At 44.0% G+C, this 24,257-nt stretch overlaps 1 protein-coding gene across 2 annotated transcripts in view; it reads left to right on the forward strand.

The window, feature by feature from the left end:
* VWC2 (von Willebrand factor C domain containing 2) overlaps positions 1-23,885 on the forward strand; it is a 97,672-nt gene extending 73,787 nt beyond the window's left edge. Inside the window, exons 3-4 of one of the 2 annotated variants that reach the window (XR_006820522.1) lie at positions 23,366-23,772; positions 23,858-23,885. Coding sequence is in view for 1 of the 2 variants with exons in the window: in XM_046020917.1 (XP_045876873.1) it covers positions 23,366-23,517 (152 nt within the window). In the remaining variant the exon portion in view is untranslated. Of the gene's footprint in view, positions 1-23,365 lie in introns of both variants that reach the window. The other variant, XM_046020917.1, reaches the window with a different exon arrangement.
* Positions 23,886-24,257: the final 372 nt, after the last annotated feature.

Consider the following 24,257-nt stretch of genomic DNA (forward strand, 5'->3'; position numbering starts at 1 on the left):
GGATGTTTGAAGGTATTTTATTCAATGCAGCCCGTCCCATAGCTCAAGAGCTCTTCATCCCCTTATGTATTATATAGTTAATTATTTTTCTGGTGAGAACACGTAAGGGCTGCTCCTGTAGCAAATTTCAAATGCGCAATACATTCAGACTACCCGTAGCTACCACCTGTCCCTCGGGTCTCCAGAACTTAATGATCTCAAAACTGAGGGTTTATATCCTTTGACCAGCACCCGCCGAGTTCCCCACCTGCAGCCCTGGTGAGCACAACTCTGCTGTTTCTGCTGGTTTGATGTCTTGAGATTCCATATATAAGTGAGAGCACACGGTATCTGCATTTCCATGTCTGGCTTATTTCTCATAGCATAATATCCTCCAGTTACATCCAGGTGGTTGAAAATGGCAGCATTTCCACTTAAGGCTGAGTCATATTTAATTGTCGATATGCCACATTTTCTTCATCCGTTAATCTAACAACAAACATTTCGGTTGTTTCTGTATCTTGGCTGTGGTGAATAATGTTGCAGCGGACACGGGGTGCAGGAACTCTTGAGATGGTGATTTTATTTCCTTTGTGTGATCATGGGATCCTATGATAGTTCTGCTTTAAACTGTTTGGGAACCTCCATACCGTTTTCCACAGTGGCCGCACCAGTTTACATTACCGCCCACAGTGGAGAAGAGCTCCCTTTAATCTTTCCTTTTTAGAAATCACTTTCCTTCTTTTGTTTTGTTTGGTTTAACAATGGCCATCTTAACCGGTGCACGGTGGCATCTCATTGGGGTTGTGATTTGCATTTCCCTGACGATGAGTGATGCCCAGCATCTTTTCACATACCCGTCTTCCTTAGACAAATGCCTGTTCAGGCCCCTGCCAGTTTTTTATTCGGGTGATTTGTTTGTGTGTTTTTGCTGTGGAGTCCCATATGTTCCTCACGCATCTCGGATACTGACCCTTATTGGGTCATATGCTTTGCTACTGCCTCTCCCATTCTGTTGGTTCCCTTTCATTTTGTTGATTATTTCCTTTATGTGTATAAGCTTCTTAACTTGATATGGTCCCACTTGTTTCTGTTTTTGTTTTTGTTTTTTTCTGTGCTTTTAGTGTCCCATCCAAGAAATCTATGTCAAGGAGCATTTTCTCTAAGTTTCCTTTTAGGAGTTTTATGGTTTCAGGTTTTATGTTTAATGAAGTCTTTAATCCACCTTGAGTTGATTTTGTGTATGGTGTAAGGTAGGGGTTCTTCCATTCGTATGTGGAAATCAGTTCTCCAAGCCGTTTGTTGAAAAGATTCTCCTTCCCCACTCTGTGCCCTTGGCACTGCGTGGAAGAGTAAGTCTCACATACCTACACCTACCTGTCCATCTTTCATATCTCTCTATTCACATATATTTCATATCTATAAATCTACATCTATTAATAAAATCTTTTTTAAAAGAATGAACAAATATGTTTTTTGAAGATTTTATTTATTTATTTGACAGAGAGAGAGATCACAAGTAGGCAGAGAGGCAGGCTGAAAGAGGGTGGGAAACAGGCTCCCCGCTGAGCCGGATGCAGGACTCCATCCCAGGACTCTGAGATCATGACCTGAGCCAAAGGTATAGACTTAACCCACTGAGCCACCCAGGTGCCCCAAGAACGAACAAATACTAAAATAAAAATGTTTATCATTTGGTATAGTCAATCTTGAGTTAATTGAGTAAAGTTTTGCTATTCTTTGTTTAAAGTTTTCCTGAAAATAAATTATATTTTTATATCAGTTTCCATGCCTGAGAGCAAACGAAAACAGCTTCTCAATAAGCAACCAAATGCCATCTGCTTGCTTAACTGTGGTGCACAGAGGGTTTTTTTTTTCTGTTTTAAACATTTTTTAACACAGAAAATGATTGTGCATAAATATTTAAGAATAGATTTACACATGCCATAACACTTAATAAACTGGAGATATAATTAATATTCATTCTGTTCTTCTATTAATTTAACAGAAAACAGAACGAAGGGAGAGGCCCTGTCTTCCTCACAGGGAACTCGTCCAATATCTGCAAGTAGGAGGGGGAACGTAGCTTGCTGGATATTTCTCTCCATTCTGCAAGGCCTGTCCCCCAGCCCCACCTCATCTCATAACATTTGCACATATGTTATAGCAATAAAAAGCCAGTGAGGAAAAGAGAGAGAAAACATTGTTCTTTTGTAGCAATAAGCCACCACTGTCTTCATTTCAGTGTCCTCTTCTCTTCTTTTCCCAAGCACATCGTGTCGTTCAGACTTCCACTGTAATGGTTGGATACAGCAGTGTAGCTGGTGAGGGAGAGTGATGGACAAGACAGACAGACATGTGTCTTCCCCACCCCCAGGTGTCAGCTGGGGAGATGAGTGTGGGACCCTTCTTGAAATGCCTGTTCCAGAAGCATGGGGAGAAACTATCTAAAGGAATCTGATTATTCTAATTCCTAAAAGGGAATTAAGGCAATTTTTAAGCAAGATTTATGTATTTTTCTCGTCTAAATTCTCCTGAGACTTGTCCTCTCTGAAGCAGCAGCCCACCCAAGGCTGAGTCATCCCCATCACTGGGCCTGTAGGAGGGATGAGGGCTCCTCTCGCCCCTCCCCCACCGCTCTGTCACCTGGCGCGTCTTTCCCCCAGTCTGTCCTCCGAGACCAAGAACCCAAGACAAGATCAGAAACCAAAACCCAGGGGCACCTGGGTGGCTCAGTGGGTTAAAGCCTCGGCTCAGGTCATGATCTCAGGGTCCTGGGATCAAGCCCTGCATCGGGCTCTCTGCTCAGCAGGGAGCCACTTCCCCCCACCTCTCTGCCTGCCCCTCTGCCTACTTGTGATTTCTGTCTGTCAAATAAATAAGTAAAATCTTAAAAAAAAAAAGAAAAGAAACCGAAACTAAGGAAGAGACTTCTTTGACCAAACCAATGAAAGTACAACCTCCAACGAGTCAAATAAAGACAAAGATGGGAAGCATTAACTACAAAATGAGGGACATAAAGAGGACATAATAGTGGTGGGGCTGAGTTGACGATATTAAAGAATCCATTGTACACTGTAAGGTTTAATACATCATTGATCATTTAATTAATAAAATATGAAAGTCTCAAAGACGTGAATTATTTTGGGGTTTACTAAAAATGCTGCAAAAGGAGAAGTGGAACGTTGGAATGATCTTAAAAGCTTAGAAGAAATTGAAATGATTGTTAAATAATTTACTTTCAGGAGCATTTACATGGTGACTTTTGAAAGCTTTCAAGAAGCAGATAATATGTCTCTAGCTGGAGGGGCGTCCGGGTAGCTCAGCCGGTTAAGTGTCCGACTCTTGGTTTCTGCTCAGATCATGATCTTATAAAAGGAGAGAAAGTTTCTCAATGCATTTCATAAGAATTAGATGATTCTACCACAAACAAATTCAAAAAATAGCTCTGTAGGAAAGCTACAGAAAAATCCCACTTACTGATACGGATAGGACAGTAAATTAAGTATAAGCAAAACACATCCTAAAAGGTAATCATTCTAGAAACGATAGGATTGGTTCTAAAAACACTTTTAAACACAAGAAATGTCTGTTTCAACTCAAGCTTAAAGAGTGAGACGCCAAGAGACACTTCTGAGACTGAACACCTGTTCGAACACCGTTTTATCTGGAAATTCTTCTACCAAGTCTAGGAAGACACGAAACCTGCGTAGCAGTTACATTCCTGGGGCGGGGGGGAAGATAATTTTCCACTAGCTGTCAATTATTCAGTTAAACAGCCTAAAATAAAGTACTGAGCAGCTAACATACTTCATAATGGAGTTCAGTCGTTTCTCCCAACAAACGACACAATGTGGAATTTTGCGTAACCGCCACGAACAGTGACAGCAGAGGAGAGACACTCGTTCCCGGCGTGAGGGAGTTCAGGGATGACCAGAGTCCCCTTGGGTGTTGCGTAGACAGGTGGAGAGATCAGGTGAGCGGAAGCTGGGGAGCTGTGGGGGAAGGAGGACCCGGGGACTGGGGGCTGGTTGGGGTCTGAGGCCACCGGCCTGGGTGAAAGCCAAGTGCGCCCTGGTCACCACCATGTGGCCCTAGATGAGGGGATCCTGGCAAACTGGGTTTGCATTCTGTTTACTGAGATCATCTGTGCGGCTCTGAGTCCTTTTCAGTAAAAGCCCTTGAATATTCAGACACGAAGAATATTCTCATCAGAAGGGGCCGCTTCTCCGTATCAGTCCAACCTCTACAATGATAATGTCTCCTGGTATACGTAAACCCTCAGCTAACATGCCTCCCGGTGTGGAGGCTTTGACCTCAAAGGGATTTTTCCTCTGGTATTTCATAAGTACGCTCTTCGGTATGTGTACAGCCTAATTTTAGATTTCATTTTTCTGACAAAATGTCCATATTCAATCTTTAGGTAACATGACGAGTCATGTCCTATAGGAATGCCCCCCTGTTTGAAATTCATCTTTCTGTTCAGATTTTCTGATTGTTGGTCTGTACTTCTGCTCCTTGCTGGCCGCACTTTTGGTTGCTTCCTTTGGCTTCCCTTCCTCGCTTCTAATGGAAAACACTCAGCTTGTCCCTTACCTCACTATCGCAGGACCCCATGAGACTTTTCTGCTTCCGATCTCCTGGGTCCTTTTTTGGTTTTGTGTTTTTTCCTTGGCTTTCAACCCGTTCGGTTTGCTTTTACCCTTCGGTGTCTTTTAAACATATCTTATGTAGGTTCCTGTTGGAGTTTCTGGAACATTCTGAGAGGGCATGAGGCATAGTCTGTCTCCGGGTGGTGTGGGTGGCCCCCTTGCCTGTGGGCCCCAGAAGGCTGAACTTCCTCTGTGTCTTCGGCAGATTCTGCCTTGACTCCTGATGGACTTTTAGAAGGGATTTAACAGGATGTTCCTTTTGTATCTAATTCACGGTTTTCTTGTGTGCTGTAGGTTTTATTCTTCCATAAAACGGCATGAGCTAGGTAGAGGGACTTGGCCCTTCCTGTCGGTGGCACGTGGGATTGCTCGAACCGAACCGTGTGGGTTTCAGGCCTGGCCCAGCCTAGCTGCACACACTGGCATCTCCAGAGCAGACTCCGTGAAGGGGAAACTGGGCATCTTGCTTTCCTGCTTCTTTGCAAACATGCTTTTTTTTTTTTTTCTTTGTTTCTTTTCTGAGAGCCTGTTGTCAAACCCTCAGCAGGGCACCCTGAGATGTCCTTTTTCCTTTTCCTCCTGAATGCAGTCCTGGTCTGCATAACGGGGGACCATCCTTGTTTCACTTTTCCTTATTTATACATGATAATTAGAGGTTAATCTATTTTGTCAGCTCGGTAGCTGTGGTTCAGTGGGTCACCGAACTTTCTAAGTTTAATTCTTGCTCAGATAAGTTGAGGTATTGGGCTCTAAAGGTGTGGTTCTAGTATGTTCTATTCTATTAGGAATATAAGGGTTTTCCCACCCTCTTTCATAACTTGCTGGTCAGGTTTGGTGAAGTCCCTCAGCGCTTGTGGGCTCTCTGTGCAAAGGGGTTGCTGCAAATGCTGGGCCCTGGGAGGCCTGGCCGTAGTAGGAGCTGCGTTCCAGCACAGCCCCGGCCCCAGTGGGTGCAGAGGCTAAGCCCCGACACCGGCGTGGCAGGGGGGATGCCCAGCGGGAATGTGCACACAGACCAGGCACTGCCTGTGGCCATCAGAGTGGGCCCTGCTGAGGATATCAGACGTCCATGGCAAGTCTCTTCCTCTTCCACTGGTACAGTCTTTGTTTTGGGGTGACATGGGCTCACTTCATCATGACCTCAGATGTGTTTGTCTCCCGTGACTGCTTAGGTGTGTCCATGGCCCTGAAAAGGGCCATTTCCTGGACTGCCCCACGTCCATGGGGTTTGCAGGATGCCACATCGGTTCCGTGTTGAAGGCTGACCTGATGACATGGCACTGAACGGAGCTGGGTGCCATGAGAAGAGTCAGGTGATGATGCTGGTGTTTTCCTGTGTGCTTGAGGGGTCGGTGCCCCGTGTGGGGGGACAGCGGGAAGTTTGCACCACAAGAGGAGAGGCCAGCAGTCAAGACAGACAAATGAAGGAGGACGTCCCAGGTGCAAGGACCCAAGGCTGACAGAGGGAGCGAACGAGGAGGTGGCTGCAGGGGAGTGGCCTGGGCAGAACTCTGGCGGCACCCAGGGATCTCCCTGCAGACCTCCTTGGTCCCCTCCTCTTCAGGGCTCTCACAGATGGCTTTCCAGGGTGACCAGTAAACTTGTGTTGGAGGGAAAAGTGCATATTGGAAAGGAATGGCAGACCTAATTAACATGGCTTTTAAATACCCCATTTGAATTCATGAAGCCTTTGTTGGTCCTCAGCAACAGCACAGACGTGTCCCCATGTGTCACCATCATTCACACTTGTGATTTTGAAACAGGGAGGCCATCTGGCACGATAGAAGGCATCCAAAAGTTCAAGAGACAAGGACACATTTTGCAAAAGAAAGTCTAATGTCTAATCTCACCTCTACTGTATTGGTATTTCTAGGCTTCCGTTCTCCTATCTGTAGGTCGGGGGGGTCTGAACACAAGAGTTCCAGGTCTGATATTTGACATCCTAAACCTCAACCTTCCCACCTTCAGTTAACACCCATGCCTCTCCTGTGGGAACATACGGAGGCGAGACAAAGAGAAGGCATGAAAAACCACATACGTGTGCGGTGCTGATTATCCTACTAATGGTAGGGCAGGTGTATATGCTACAAACTTGGAAATTGTATTCCCATATACATTATACTTTTACTTAAGCAGATAGAGCACACATGCAAAACTGTACTTAATTTGCTAATGACCCAAATGCAGGAGAGCAAAAGAGCTTGCTTAAAACCAGGGACGTGGGGCACCTATAAAGCATCTGCCTTTGGCTCAGGTCATGACCCCAGGGTCCTGGGATTGAGCCACACATCAGGCTCCCTGCTCAGCGGGGAGTCTGCTTCTCCCTCTGCCTGCCACTCCCCCTGCTTATCCACATGCTCTCTTTCTCTTTCTCTCTCTCTCTCATAAATAAATAAAATATTTAAAAAAAAAAACAGGGATGTATACGGTTCCTGCAGAAAGGAATGCACACAGGAGATTGCTAAGTTAGATTAACATGCCGTTTCATGGTTGACAATAAATCAGTGTATCCCTGATGGTTTATACGATGTTAACGTCTTAACAATGTCTACAGGTGATCATCCCACTTTACAGGGCTGCCTAGGATCTGTTCCTCATTTAAGAATGGTCAGTCCAATAGGCTTTGACAACAAAATTATAAGCCCATGCTCTCCTCTTAGCCAGGATAAAATAGGGCAGATGAAGAGAACTCCCATTTAAGATCAACTCTAAGGGCAGGATAGCGTAGACCCACATTTACACCCAAAACAAACACACAAAATGGTTTGGAGATATCGGGGAGCAAGTGCCCTCAGTCTTCCTCAGGGCAACTGTGCTCTGACAGATGTCCCACTGAAAGCCGGAGCCTGGGCTTCGGGCTGAGCTGTGGGATGGAAGATGGTGTTGGGGCTGTCAGGGCAGATGGGAACCAAGAGGGGAAGCTCTGCTAGAGAAGAGAGAGCTACCAGGAAGCAAGGCTGAAATTCTTTTTTTCTTTTATAATTTTTAAAAATTTTTTATAAACATATAATGTATTTTTATCCCCAGGGGTACAGGTCTGTGAATCACCAGGGTAATACACTTCACATACCCTCCCCAATGTTCATAACCCAACCACCATCTCCCCACCCCCCTTCCCCCGCCAACCCTCAGTTTGTTTCCTGAGATTTAGAGTCCCTTATGGTTTGTCTCCCTCCCGATCCCATCTTGTTTCATTTATTCTTTTCCTACCCCCAAACCTCTATGTTGCATGTCCCCTTCCTCATATCAGGGAGATCATATGATAGTTGTCTTTCTCCAATTGACTTATTTTGCTAAGCATGATAACCTCTAGTTCCATCCACATCATTGCAAATGGCAAGATTTCATTCCTTTTGATGGCTACATAGTATTCCATTGTATATATATACCACATCTTCTTTATCCATTCATCTGTTGATGGACATCTAGGTTCTTTCCATTGTTTGGCTATTGTGGACACTGATGCTATAAACATTTGGGTGCACGTGCCCCTTTGGATCACTACATTTGTATCTTAAGGGTAAATACCCAGTAGTGCGATTGCTGGGTCATAGGGAAGCTCTATTTTCAACTTTTTGAGGAACCTCCATGCTGTTTTCCAGAGTGGTTGCACCAGCTTGCATTCCCACCAACAGTGGAGGAGGGTTCCCCTTTCTCCGCATCCTCGCCAGCATCTGTTGTTTCCTGACTGGTTAATTTTAGCCATTCTTACTGGTGTGAAGTGGTATCTCATTGTGGTTTTGATTTGTATTTCCCTGACACCGAGTGATGTGGAGCACTTTTTCATGTGTCTCTTGGCCATCTGGATGTCTTCTTTGCAGAAATGTCTGTTCATGTCTTCTGCCCACTTCTTGATTGGATTATTTGTTCTTTGGGTGTTGAGTTTGATAAGTTATTTATAGATTTTGGATACTAGCCCTTTACCTGATATGTCATTTGCGAATATCTTCTCCCATTCTGTCAGTTGTCTTTTGGTTTTGTTAACTGTTTCCCTTGCTGTGCAAAAGCTTTTGATCTTGATGAATTCCCAATAGTTCATTTTTGCCCTTGCTTCCCTTGCTTTTGGCGATGTTCCTAGGAAGATGTTGCTGCGACTGAGGTCGAAGAGGTTGCTGCCTGTGTTCTCCTCAAAGATTTCGATGGATTCCTTTCTCACATTGAGGTCCTTCATCCATTTTGAGTTTATTTTTGTGTGTGCTGTAAGAAAATGGTCCAGCTTCATTCTTTTGTATGTGGCAGTCCAATTTTCCCAACACCATTTGTTGAAGAGGCTGTCTTTTTTCCACTGGACATTCTTTCCTGCTTTGTCGAAGATTAGTTGACCATAGAGTTGAGGGTCTATTTCTGGGCTCTCTATTCTGTTCCACTGATCTATGTGTTTGTTTTTGTGAGGCTGAAATTCTTCATGGAACTTTCCTTCCACGCACTCACGGGCTCTGAGGCCGCTTGTGTGTAGGGCAAGGCCTGCGGAGCCCGAGCAGAAAGCAGTGGGGTGGCTGGGACTGGAGTAGAGATCTCTCTGAGGACTGCAGTGCTGAGGACAGAGATGATGTCCAGAGGCCCCCTGAGGCCCCCCAAGGCATAGTGAACCTAGCAAACATCCGGGGCTTTCAACTGAGACCACCCCAGGAGTGTGGGGAGACGGTCGGACCCGCCCCAACAAAGCCAGCAGTGCACTCTCAGCCGGGTCCAGTACTCCTCACATCTCCTCCTGTCCTGCCAAAGGCGTCATCCCAGTCTTTACAGTTCTGCCTTCATATTTCCTAAAAAGCAGCCAGGCAGGCCAAGAAATAAGACCAGATGACCCAAACCAAGAGAAACACAACATCAAAAATAAGAAATAGACACACAGGTTATCAAGATACGGTAAATACCACACAGGGTTGTTTTTCTGGTATTTGTTTTGTTTTGTTTTGTTTTTCGTTTTTGTTTTTGTGATTCTTAAAACTCTGTTAAGATGCTCAAGGAACACAGAAGAGCTGGAGAATTTTCCAGAGACCCGGACTGCACTGAGAAAGTCACAAAACTGACAAATGCAGGAAGAAATCCAGGATTCCAGGGAAGGGTTTGCCCAAGAGCTGAGGCAGGGCAGAGAGCTGGGGTCCTGATCTAGAAAGTGCATCTGTGGAAAATAGGTGAGGCAGCCGGAGAAACAAGAGGAAAACTGGAGGAACGTGACAGATTTCTAGAAAGACAGAAGGTCTGACGCAGGACTGACCGAGAGGCAGAAGCAATAAAGACAGGGGCAGAATGGAATGTGAACGGACCTGAAGAGGCGCTGGCCCAGGAAATCCAGCCAGAGTCACGAGTCGCCAAAACCCGAATCAGGAAAACCCAGAGAAATCCGCAGCAGGAAAACCCAGAGAAATCCACAGCAAGACAGAGACTAAAAACGCGGAAAACCAGAGGACATGAAAGTCTCAAGAGTGAGCAGAAGGACGACAGGCTGTCTTTGGGGGAACAAAGCCCCGTCCAGGCCGGCTGTCAGCAAGGATGCTGGAGAAGTCTAGGAGCGCAGCATCGCCCTTCGGAAGTGAAGGCTCCATTTCCAGTCCTTCGGGAAACACCACAGAAAAGGAGAGCAGAGAGTGTCTTTTTTTTTTTTTTAAGATTTTATTTATTTATTTGACAGAGAGAGATCACAAGTAGGCAGAGAAGCAAGCAGAGAGAGAGAGGGAGGAGGAGGAAGCAGGCTCCCTGCTGAGCAGAGAACCTAATTCCGGACTCGATCCCAGGACCCTGAGATCGTGACCTGACCTGAGGCAGAGGCTTAATCCACTCTGCCACCCAGGTGCCCCCGGAAAGTGTCTTTTGCCAGCAGATGTGAGCTACTGAAGTCACCCCAAGGAGCGTGTCAGGCAGCAGGAAAAGGAACAAGCTAAGAGAAGAGATCAAAAGGAATAAAAGTGCTTGATTAATCCACAAGAAGACAGCAAAGGGAGAAGAAGTGATGAAAACAGCTGGGACAAATAGAAAGTAAATCCCAAGACCATAGATTGAAGCCCAAATGTATTCAGCATTGCATCAAATAAAAATGAAGCAAGTGTGACTAAAAGATTAAGATTTTCACGCAGAGCTTTTCTAACTCCAGATTTTTCTTTCAAGAGATACTTTAACAATAGGGTCCAAAAAAATGTTGAAAATAAACACAGGTCAAGACAGACCCTGTAATGTAGCCAACGGGAGCAGTTGGGTCTACATGAAATCAGATGATTTAGATTTTATGGCAAGAAGCATCCCTAGAGACCAATGAAAACGTGAACACACCACTGATCTAAATATACATGTACCTAATGGCATAGCCTTAAAATAGGTTAAAAAACTGAGATAACTGAAAGGAGAGACAAGAATCCCGTAATTATAATAGGGAATTTTATTCACAGTCATGTGTCAGAAACAGGACCCATCTGCGTATGTGAAGACTTCTTACAAATAAATAAAATCTGGACGACCCAATGGAAAATAAAGACAAAAGACTTTGATGTCACGCTGTGAAAGGGAACATCGAAATCATTAGTGATCAGGGAAATGCAAATTAAAACCACCATCTAGAGGTGCCTGGGTGTCTCAGTCTGTTAAGGGTGGGTGGGACTCTTGGTTTCAGTTCAGGTCATGATCTCAGGGTCTTGAGATCGAGCCCCTCCAGGGCTCCAGGCTGAGCGTGAGGCCTGCTTCAGATTCTCCCTCTCTCCCTCTCCCTGCTTGTGCTCTCTCTCCCTTCCCTGAAAATAATAAATAAATATTTTAATTAAAAAAAAAACACAATCCAATATTTGGACACATGCACTTGATCTGATAAAATACAATAAAAACTAACAATGTCAGGTGTGGCCAACGACCTGAATGAACTAAAATTATCATATACTGACTCTGGGGGTCTAAAGTGTCACAGTTGCTTTGGGAAAATGTGTATGCATGGGTTTCTACTAGGGCTGAAATGTCGCATACCCCCACGTGACCCTAGTGCCCCACTCTTGCGGAGGGAGCACGGACTAGAATCAAGTCTAAGAATGTATGTAGCAGCAGCTTGTACCCCCTAACAGCTTGGATAGTACTCCAGCCCGCCACTCAGAAATTTGGAAGTCAGACATCTATCAATAATAGGAAGGACAGACAGATTGTAGAATATTCAGAAAATGGAACATGAATGGGCTGAAGACGCATGCTGGTGGGACCATCGTGTCGAGAAGTGCTGCCGGCGCAGACGGGTCTGTGCACGAGGACTCTATTCCTACGAAGTGCAGACACGTGCAGCCCTGTGAGGTCTCCTGTGCGTTGGGGCCAGGACACAGGGGGATTCTCAGGTCGCTGTCCTGTCCCCATCCTCGGTTCATGTGGCAGGTTCATGGGTGTGTTAACTGGGGAAAATTCACGCAGAGCTAAAACCGAGTATTTGTGCATTTTTTCTGGAAAATAAAAAGTTTGCATTAAATATGTCCCAGGGACAAGGCGAGCAACGTGCTTAGGTTAGGAAACATGTCGGGGGCGTGTGGGTTGTGCACCAGCTTGCCTGCTGGAGAGCTGGCCTGTGCTGCCCCCTGTGTCCGTGTCCACCTGTGGGCTCCGCAGGTGCTGTGCTGGGGCTGGGGGGACGTCCCCTCCCTGCGCTTGTTCTTACTGCTTCCTTCATCAGACACTGCTCTGCGGAATAAAAATGCCCATTAGGATAGGAGTAACCGTTTGTGCACAAAAGCTTCCATGGTCAGCTGAGTTTTGACCAGGCCGCACACGTGAGCCCATCCTCCGAGACTCTCAGAGCAGATCCAGCAGTAAAGACACCCATCGGGTCTGCAGGGCACAGACCCCACGAAGCCTGCCCCGGGTTGACAGTGGGGACTTCTTCCCAACAGCAGGCCTTTCACCATGTGACAGAACTTTGGGAAATGCTTCTTTCAGGTCTCATTACTTAACTAAGGCATTTTCGGAGAATGCTTCACTTAAAAGGGAAGGACTTTTTTGGCTTCTTGAATTTCGGTCCAGGCTGGGGGGGGGGGCAGAGGTAAACTGCACCAGTTCGGAAGGATAGGGTAAGGTTACCCAGGATTACCTCCTCCTAAGTTCCAGGAATCAGAATGAGGGCATTCTCCCAGGAAGCTGAAGGGAATGTCAGCTCCCAGGAGTGGAAAGGTGGGACATTGCGACCTCATCCGCTCATTCCCGGAGCCGCCCGGAGGACAGGATATTCCTCCAGCAGAGCAGCTTTCTTTGAAGAAGGTCTCTTTTACAGAAATCAAACCTATTTCCTTTTCGTGCACAATTTAGTGCCATTTTAAATTTATCCTTATTTTAATTGTCCTTCTGCTGCTTCCTGGTTAAACAATGATCTTGTACTAGATCCTTCCCTGAAGAACATGTGTGCACATGGACACGTATGCACACATATACGAACATGTACTTGGTTACTTCATTTGACTTGGCCGGGAGATGAGAATGCATATTAGGAAAACAGTATTTCCTTTCTGAGACCAGTGCCCTGCCAGGCTACCATATCTGCCAGGTGCATGACAAGGAAATTGAAACCATCGTTTCCCCTGTAAATACCAGCAGGGGGATTTTGTATTCACAAGTCAGATTTATGGGTAGGGAATGTGACTTACAGTAGGGTAGAGAGTACATCATTGTTTCAAGCCAAGGAACTGATGTGAAGTTCGGCATACTTGGGAATTATTCTTATATTAATGTCATGGTTCTCAGGGAGTGAATGCCAGTAATCTGGTGCCTCAGATAACATGAGCTGCCCTGAGCCAGTGCTGGCCCCGCCGGGCACCTACACCATGTGAATTTCTGCTCCAGTTCCCTGTCATTCTCGGGAGCAGGGCTGTGCCTCGGTGTTTAGTCTTTGATGGAAGAGAAGGAGATATGCCTCCAGGTACCTGTGTAGCTGTGCCTTCATTAACACCAGGTCGTCTTGCTGCGTACCATTGCTTGTAAAAATTCCAAGCACATGGGCAACTTGTCCATCAGCCTGGACATTTTAGTTTCATTTTAGTTAGGTCAGTTCATGACTTAATTCTAGAACTGTAACCCTATTGTGCACAGACTGAGCACATCCCAGACCTTGGGATCATGGCTCCTGCCCGCCGGCACTCCCCGTCAGGGAAAGCACCCCTCGTGGACATGGAGGTTGTCACTGTGGAGGGAGTTTCCAGTGGAGACGCACACAGGAGCAGCCAGGACAGTGGCTCATTACAAAAGTCCCAGCAGGTACAGCCTGGATTTGGAATTTGTAAGCTCAGCCTCATACCCTGAGCTGAGTACACACTAAGGGAACACACCTGTTATGGGCTACTTGTGTTGGTGACCAAGGCAGAACAGGGGGTGGACCCAAACGGTACCTCGGGGGATGCAGTGTGGAGGACCCTGCTGGGAGGAGAGACACTCCTTCCCGTGGACGGCCGTCCTTGGTCAGATCTCTGTTCACCACGCTTGGACTGCTACAAGCTCTTCTGATGCCATGGATCAGGCTCATCCAGCCACATCTGGGTCCTGATGGTACAGACGACAGCTTTCATAATGCGAGTCTTCCACCCTGACATCAGATTAGCACAGAGAAGTTTGATGTAGCCATGCCTGCCAGCTGTCCCCTTGGACAACTGTCCCAGAGGAAAGAAAAGTCTTCTGTATTGTGTTCATTTCTAAATTGGCCATCTTTAGCCGGAAGGTCCTCTCCAAACAACCAGGCCAGATGAACATAACGTATTGTAGCCGTAATTAATTAGGAGCCGTGAGACTTGACTGATAACTTGTTCTAAACCTCATTTTCCATATTTGTAAAATTGTTCTCTATGCTTCCTGTTTCTGCTAAAGTAGCATATAAATATGAAAGTTAATAGTATAATGAGATTAATTAATAAAGATTAAAACCTGTTTCTATTCCCATATTTACTAATGAAGTAAACTGTGTGGAGTTTTATTTGCCGCTAAATGGCTAAAGTGGCCAGAATCTATTTTTATACATCAGGATTCTCTTCAATAATTTATCTTTTAGTTTTACCAACCTTTACCAACTTAGCAGAAGCAGAAGTTGGTGGGTTTTTGTTTGTTTTTCCCTCAAGATTCTTAGTAGTTCTTGAGTTATAAGTCTGTAAAACTAAATGTTTCATGAAGGGGAAATACAGCCCGTCCACATCTGTGAGACAGCGGCTAATGCAGTACCGGAGGGGAAACGGATGAAACTGAATGCTGACACTACAAAAGAGGAACATTCTCAAATCAATTAAGTCCCCACTTCCAGAAACCAGAGAAAAGCCAAATAAACCAAAAGTAGCAGCAAGATGAAAATAGTAAAGATAAGAAAAAAAGTCAATAAAATTAAAAACAGAAGATCACTAGAGAAATGTCAATGAACAAAAAATTAGTTCTTTGAAAAGATCCATGAAGTTGATAAACCTCTAGCAAAATGAAGGACTTTCGTGGGGGGAGAAGATGTGGATTACTAACAACAGGAACAAAACCAGATGCGCCACTCTACACCCAACAAGAATGAAAAGAGGACAAAGAAATACCATCAGCAGCTCCACATGCATGAATTTCACAACCAGAGGATAAGCGCCAATTCCTTGAAAAGTAAAAACAATGCCAACTCGTCCAAATGGGAAATAGATAATTTATATGAAAACTGTTAAGAAAATTAAATTCATAATTTTAAAACTTCCCTCAAAACCCTAATGGTTTCATTGGAGAATAATACCAAGTATTTAAGGAATTAATACGACCTCAATACAATGTCTTTCAACAGCAGAGGAGGATGGAACTCTTTCCAACCCATTCTATGAAGCCGGTGTTATTCTGATACCAAAACCAGGTAAAGACAATAGAAAAAGACAGTTTTTCTTTTTAAGTACAAATCAATATCCTGCATAAATATAAACAAAATTTCTTACCACAATATTAACAAACAAAATACACCAATATACAAAAAGAATTTTATGCTGTGACCAAGTTGGGATTTATTTCAGGTATGCAAAATTTGTTCAGTCTTCAAAAATCAGTCATTGTGGTTTCCAGTTCATCAGAGAAGTAAGATCACAGGGCAAACTGCTCCCGCTAAAACTGGAGACACAGACAGACACAAAGAAGCCAACTTAGCAGAGCAGGAGCCTCCATGGGAACCAATGCTAGGCTAAGAAAACCTAAATTATAGTTGATGAAGACCCAACTTGCAATTGACAACTTGCTGGAGGTTCAGTTGGTTGGTGAGTCTGAAACTCAAAAACTCCAACAGGACCTAGTCATGGAGGGGTCCACTAATTTTGTGAGCTTTGATGTCTTAGGGAAGGGAGAAGGAGGAAATACCCATTTTGAAATTGTTCAGAGCATTCTGTTCCCTCAGGAGAAACTATCTGACAAAGTCTAACTAACCTGGGGTATAGGACATAGCCAAACTTATCTCGCCCTAGCCTTCCACATGGGAGGAGGAAGTACCCAATTCCAGCCCAATCTAGCCATCCTGGATAGCCAAAATGGGTGTAGGGATAAGAAGCATTTGTGAGGTTCACAGTCCAGAGTCAATGGCTTGGGAAAAAACTGAGATGGAGTCATAGGCTGGAGAATGCTTCCTCTCCCCAACACCTCACCACCATGCTACTACACTTCTATTCACAGTACTTCCTTTTATCCAGTATATTATGTCTTTAACTATCAAAAATTTTTTTAAAAATTATAAGGCATACTAAAAAGCCATAAAGATGAGATGAGCAAGCATCAGAACCAGAGTCAGATAATGTTATGTTGGAATTCTCAAACCAGGATTTTATTTTTATTCCTTTCCAAGATTGATTTATTTAGAAGAGAGGGGGTGGGGAAGGGCAGAGGGAAACACAGAGGGAGGAAAGCAGACACCCTGCTGAGCATGGAGTCCAATGTGGGGCTTGATCTCATGAGTCCAAGATCATGGCCTGAGCTGAAACCAAGATTTGGCCACTTTACTGACTGAGCCATCCAGGTGCCTCTCAAACCAGGATTTTAAAATAACTATGATTAATGGGGCCCCTGGGTAGCTCAGTGGGTCAAGCCTCTGCCTTCGGCTCAGGTCATGATTCCAGGGTCCTGGGATCAAGCCCCGCAGAGGGCTCTCTGCTCAGCAGGAGGCCTGCTTCTCTTCCACTCTTTGCCTACTTGTGATCTCTCTCTGTCAAATAAATAACTAATTAAAAAATAACTATGATTAATATGTTAAATGTTCTAATGGAAATAGACAACAAACAAGAATGGATGGGTAAGTTGAGTGATGGAAGTTCTAAGAAAGAACCAAAAATAAATTTCACAATACTAGAGAAATATCAAAAGCACTGACATAAATGAAGAATGCCTTTGTTGGCTGATAAGCAAACTATCCAAGAACCATGGAACAGCTACAGAAGGTACAATGTATGCATAATGGGAATCTCAGAAGGGGAAGATACATAAAAAGAACAGAAGCAATATTTGAGTCAATGACTGAGAATTCCCCCCAAATTAATCTTTTTTTAAAAAATTTTTAAATTTCTTTTCAGTGTAACAGAATTCATTGTTTTTGCACCACACCCAGTGCTCCATGCAATGCGTGCCCTCCATAATACCCACCACCTGGCTCCCCCAACCTCCCACCCACCGCCCCTTCAAAACCCTCAGGTTGTTTTTCAGAGTCCATAGTCTCTCATGGTTCATCTCCCCCTCCAATTTCCCTCAACTCCCTTCTCCTCTCCATCTCCCCATGTCCTCCGTGTTATTTGTTATGCTCTGCAAATGAGTAAAACCATATGATAATTGACTCTCTCTGCTTGACTTATTTCACTCAGCATAATCTCTTCCAGTCCGTCCCATTGCTACAAAAGTTGGGTATTTATCCTTTCTGATGGAGGCATAATACTCCATAGTGTATATGGACCACATCTTCCTTATCCATTCGTCCATTGAAGGGCATCTTGGTTCTTTCCACAGACTCAACACACACAAAACAGATAATCATGTCAAAAAATGGGCAGAAGACATGAACAGACACTTCCCCAATGAAGGCATACAAATGGCTATCAGACACATGAAAAAATGTTCATCATCACAAGCCATCAGGGAGATTCAAATTAAAACCACATTGAGATACCAACTTACACCAGTTAGAATGGCCAAAATTAGTAAGACAGGAAACAACGTGTGTTGGAGAGGATGTGGAGAAAGGGGAACCCTCTTACACTGTTGGTGGGAATGCAAGTTGGTGCAGCCGCTTTGGAGAACAGTATGGAGATTCCTTAAGAAATTAAACATAGAGCTTCCCTATAGCCCTGCAATTGCACTACTGGGTATTTACCCCCAAATTAATCTTATACACACCAACCTATGGATCTAGGAAGCTCAAAGAACACCATGCTGAATAAGTGCCCCCCAAAATACCAAAATAAACAAACAAAAAAACCCAAAACAACAACAACCAAAAAACCTTACCTAGGCATATCATAGTCAAACTTCAGGAAATTAAAGATAAGGAAAGACTCTTAAGAGAAACAGAGAAGAAACACAGGCCAAAGCACCTAACCCATAGAGGAGCAAATACAGGGATCATGTCCGACTTGTCTTTGGAAACGACTGTCTTTGGAAACCACCAGCAAGTAGTGTATATTAAAATATTTCATATTGAGAGAATTCTATATCCTACAAAAATATCCTTGAAAACTGAAAGAGAAATAAAGACTTTCTCAGACTAACAAAAATTAAGGGAGCTTTCTGCCAGTGGACCTCCCTTGCAAGAAATGTTAAGAGAAGCTCTTTAGAGAGAGAGAGAGAAGGTGAGATGCAGGCACTTGGATCTACGTAAAGGAAGAGCATCAGAGAATGAATAAAGAAAGGCAGAAAAAAAAACCTTTATTTTTCTTAATCTTTTTCTTTTTTTTTTAAAGAGAGAGTGAGAGTGTGCATGCAGGGGAGGGACAGAAGGAGAGGGAGAGAGAATCATAAGCAGGTCCCATGACCAGCATGGAGCCCAACTCGGGGCTGGACGTAGCGCTTAATCTCATGACCCTGAGGTTGTGATCTGAGCCAAAGTCAAGAGTTGGACAGTTATCTGACTGAGCCACCCAGATGCCCCTTATTTTTCTTATCCTTCAGTGATATAACAGATAATAGTTCATTCAAAATGACACTATTAAGCATAGATCCAGTTATGTATGCTGATACGTAGTTGGATAGATACCTTTATTTATGCTTATGAATAAGTGAAATTAATAATAATATAGCTGCAATAGCTGGGGGGGAGGAGTTGGGATTATTTGTTATTTGTCATTACTCACACTATTCTTGAAGCTCAATAGTGTTGTTTGAAAGTGGGTTTGGATTAGTTAAAAAAGAAAAAGTGCAACATATATTTCAGAAGGAGAGAAAATATGATCCTATGAAGAGCTAAGTTAAATCCAGAAAAGGCAGAAAGTGAAGGAAATAAAAATAAGAACAAAGAATAAAGGCAACAAGTAGAAAAGAGTAACAAATATGGTAGCTAGAAATCCAATTATATCAATGATCACTTTATTTGTTTTAAAGATTTATTTTATTTTAGAGAGAGGGTGCATTGGTGTGCACAAATCGGGGGAGGGGAAGAGGGAGAGAATCTTCAAGCAGACTCCCCACTGAGCATGGAACCTGACATGGGGCTCACTCTCATGACCCTGAGATCATGACTGGAGCCCAAACCAAGAGTTGGATCCTGAACTGACTGAGCCACCTAGGCACCCCTCAATAATCACTCCAAATGTTAACGGCCTAAGAGACAGAAGTAGAGCAGATCAGAACGTAAGATCCAGCTATGTATATATATTGTCTATGAGAAACCCACTTTAAATATAAAACATATATATATTAAAAGTAAGTGGATGGAGAAAAATAAATCATTCTAACACTAATGAAAAGAAAGCAGAAGTAGCTGTATATTTTTTTGAAGATTTTATTTATTATTTATTTGACAGACAGAGATCACAAGCAGGCAGAGAGGCAGGCAGAGAGAGAGGAAGGGAAGCAGGCTCCCTGCTGAATAGAGAGCCAGATGCGGGGCTTGATCCCAGGACCCTGGGATCATGACCTGAGCTGAAGGCAGAGGCTTTAACCCACTGAGCCACCCAGGTGCCCCCAGAAGTAGCTGTATTAATTTAAGTAGGCTTCAAAGCAAAGAAGGATATCCAAGATAAAGGAGGTAATTACATAATGATAAATGGGTCAGTTCTCCAAGAAGATATAATAACCCTCAATGTGTATTCTTCAACAACAGAGTTTCAGAGTACAAGAGGCAAAAACTGATGGAACTGCAAGAAGAAACACATGAATTCACTATTACAGTGGGAGACTTCAACATCTCTTATTGGAAATGGACAGATCCAGGAGGCAAAAAATGAGTAAGGACGTAATTGAACACAGTACCATCAATCAACTGAATATAGTTGATATCTATTGGCTACTTACCCAACAATGGCACAATACACATTCTTCTCAAGTTCCCATGGCATATTTACCAAGATGGAGCTCAACCTGGGCCATAAAACACACTGTCACATGTAAAGGAACAGAAATCATACAGTGTCTGCTCTCCGACCACAATGAAATTAAATCAGAAATCAATAAGAGAAAGATATCTGAAAAATCCACAGATACTTGGAGGGGCACAACAGCCTTCCAAAAAAATACACCAATCAAAAAAGGAGTCTCAAGAGAAATTTTAAACATTTTAAAAATTTTAAAAACTTTTTGAACTTCATAAAAATGAAAACACAATGATCAGAATTTGTGGGATGTAGCAAAAGTGGGGATTGGAGGGATACTTAAGGCATTGAATGTATACATTAGAAAATAAGAAAGTACTGAAATCAGTTTGAACTCCCATCTAAGAAACATTGAAAGAGAAAAGCAAATTAAATCCAAAGGAAGCAGAAGAAAAAAAATAATAAAAATTTGAGCAGAAATCAATTACATTCAAAATGAGAAATAGAGAAAGTCAAACCAAGAGTTGGTTCTTTGAAAAAAAATAAAATCAGTAGAACTGAGACGCCTCTAGCCAGGCTAACTAGGGGAAGAAGAGAGAGGACACAAACCACTAATACCATGAAATAGGGGACATCACTCCAGATCCTATAGATGTTAGAAGGGTAACAGGGGAATACTAGGAACAATTCTGTGCCTACAGGTTTGACAACCCACATGAAATGACAGTCGTTGGTATTGACAAAAGAATACATAACCAGGTCGATAAACAGAATTGAGAGCCCAAAAATAAATCCAAATACAGAGTGACCTGATCTTGAAGTAAACACAGTATCATGAAGAAAAGATGATCTTTTTAACAAATGGTGGTAGAATAATTAGGCATCCACATGCATAAACATATAACCATATGGTATTTGCCTTTCTCTGAATGACTTATTTCCCTTAGTTTAATACTTTCTAGGTCCATCTGTGTCATTATGAGTGGCAAGATCTCATTCTTTCTTATGGCTGAATAATATTCCAGTGCGTATATGTTCCACACCTTCTTTGGACCACACCTATCAATGGACTTCTAGTTTGCTTCCATACCTTGGCGATTGTAAATAATGTTGCTACAACATGAGGGTGCATGTAACCTTTCAAGTTAGTGGTTTGGGTTTTGGGGTAAATACCCAGTAGCGGGACTGTTGGCTTATATGATATTTCTATTTTTCATTTTTTGAGGAACTTCCATACTGTTTTCCACTGGGGCTGCCCCTGGTTGCACTCCCACCAGCAGTGCATGAGGGTTTCCACCTTTCTACATCTCCCCCAGCACTTGTTATTTCTTGTGTTTTTGTGTTTGTTTTTTTTTGTTTGTTTGTTTGTTTGTTTTGCCACTCTGACAGGTGTGAGGTGGTATCTCATTGCGGTTTTGATTTGCATTTCCCTGATGATGAGTGATGTGGAGCCCCTTTGCATGTGTCTGTCAGCCATCCGGACACCTTCCTTGGAAAAGTGTCTATCCGGGTCCTCTGCCTTTCTGTAAATGAGGCTATTAAAGCTCAAAACAATGAAATTACTTAGTCCAAGATCACATAACTATTAAGCAGAGGTATCACATTTGAATCCAGATTTTTCTAGAGAGGAGACCTGTAAGGACCGACGTCCACAAGTACAGGATTTCTGGACAACTGTGTCTTCTACGTGTGTCTTCTGTGTGAAGAGCACACTGAGAGATACTACGGAAAATGAGAAGGAGATTGTGTCCTTAGATTAAACTCTGCAAAAGAAACAAATGAAGAAGCATGCTGAAGACAGCTAGAGAGAATGTAGATTTCACAGGTTTTTCACGTGCCAGGTGGCACAGTGGGGACAAAGCGGGTCTTGCCCGGAGCAGCTGCCATGCCACTGTTGGGCTCTCACCTCACACAGAGAGCTGAGGAAGACATCCTGGGGCACGGAGGTTGGGGGGGGAGCCCCAAGTGGACGGACGAGTGCGGGAACGTGCGGAGATGGATGATCTCACGTTGGCTGACTGGGTGGGCGAGGGTCTGTATTTAAAATACTGTAATTCGCCAAAACTGACAGAGGAGAGGGTCTTGACCACACCTGGTAATGCTGGAAACACAGAACCAGCGCTCGGGAGAGAGGAGTGGAGCCGCAATTTGGATTCATCCCCAGAAGGATGATTGTGAACGCTTTGAGGTCTCCAACGGAGAAAAAGTACGTCAAGGGCTGAATCCTAGGGCCGTGTCTGAGTAGGAAGGGCCAGGGCAAGAAGAAGGCAGAGCCCTGGCAGGGAGAAGGGGCTGTGTATACTGGGGCATGGGTTCCAGGGGACGACGTTGACCCCTGGGCTAATGTGAAAAGCAGTAGCCACAAAACCATGAGATTTTCTGCGTAGAATTATAAGAGCCAGTTTTTATCCTGGAGCTTGTTTGGATTAGTTTATTAAAAACAAAACAAACAAACAAAAAACTTGTAGGCGACTGTTTCTCATCTCTTTTATGGCTGCATACATCACAATTAAACATATTTTGCTAGTGAGCATGTTATCAAACACTACAGATGCAGAGAAGGGAGAATGAGACTGACTCAGTGTTGAAGTTCAAAGCTGGGGGTGGGGTGCCTTATTTAGGCCCCAGTAAGTGCTCCTGTGTCCATTTTAGAGGGAGGTCCGGTGGTAGAGCAGATCTGGAAGCCTGTGGAAGGTATAGGCCTGGTCAGTGCTAAATGGTGCTTTCCGAAGGGGCTCCCAGACCGGCAGCGGCAGCAGCACGTAGCACGTGGGAACGTGTCATCAAAGCTTGTTCTCCACCCGTCCCACACCGAATGAATCAGAGCTGCGAGTGTTTGAAGAGCCCCTCGGGGGCCGATGTCCAAACACCAGCTCTGAGAGGTGCAGAAGGTACACGGGGCTTATTACGACTCCAAGAAGTTTACTTATTTAAACTTCCTCCTGTAAAGGTGCCATGAATAATAAGGCTGGTTGTTTTTGAAAGTCACAGTTAATGAACTTTTTTCTGTGATTTCTTAGAATTAATTAAATCAAATGATTGCAGATCGGACTTCTGTAGAAGGCCCCCGAATGGAACAGTTAGTGAAAGTCACAGTATGGCCCCTCATAAAAAGTTGAAGTAACATCAGTTTCATTTCAGGACACACGTGGGCGTGCTTCGTACCATTTTAGTTGTCCCTTTGCCACTGTCATTCATAGGAGAGGGGATAAAACACACACTGTAAAGCTGGCTACCTAGTTAAATGCATTACGTCTTCATGCACACTGCTAATATAAACATTTTTCTGCGCTGCAGGCCCAAACTGCTTTGCGGAGACGGCGGTCATCCCGGCTGGGAGAGAGGTCAAGACGGACGAGTGCACCATCTGTCACTGTACTTACGAGGAGGGCACGTGGAGGATCGAGAGGCAGGCCATGTGCACCCGGCATGAGTGCCGGCAGATGTAGACCCCGGACCGCAAACAAAAACAGAAACAAAAAAAAGTTTTTCTAGAACATTTTCCTGATGGGAACATTCTAGATGACGACTCTGGGGAATAGGATTCACAGGAGAAGAGTTTTGATGAGGACAATGGAACATGGTTGGTACTTTTGCGTTTCTTGCTAACAGTTACCACAAGAGAAGGAAATGGGTATATTTCCAAACATCCACAAGAACTTTGGGCATAAACCCCCTCTCTAAATAAATGTGCTATTTTCACAGTAAGTACACCGAAGTACACTATTCTATATTAAATGTATTTCTATAATCCCTCTATTAGAGAGCTTATATAAATGTTTTCTATAGATACAGATTAAAAATGCCGTGTTGTCAACCGTGCTCACTGTGTACCTGCATATCGTCTTCAGTTCCCGGTTCTCTCACGCGAGCTTGTCGGTGGTGGCTGGTTTCTGCTTCACATCTTGGAACAGTGTGCCCATCGATGGACCATGAGACAATGAAATACTGAAATCCTGCCCCTCCCCCGCCCCGTCTGTCTCGTTACAGAGACAGACCTCGTGTCTGTCCTTACAAGATCCGGTCTCCTTCGCACAAACATGCTTCCTTCTCAGGATGACTCCCTACTTTGCTCACCTCCGTTCTCAGTCATTTGGGAGAGGAAGGTACAAAGTTAACCGGCACACACTTTTTCTGTGTATTCGAGGCTCCCGTGTTGGGGGCCAGAGATAGACACAAGCATAGGGCT

This window comes from Meles meles, chromosome 10 (assembly GCF_922984935.1).
Source record: "Meles meles chromosome 10, mMelMel3.1 paternal haplotype, whole genome shotgun sequence".
Classification (NCBI taxonomy): domain Eukaryota; kingdom Metazoa; phylum Chordata; class Mammalia; order Carnivora; family Mustelidae; genus Meles; species Meles meles.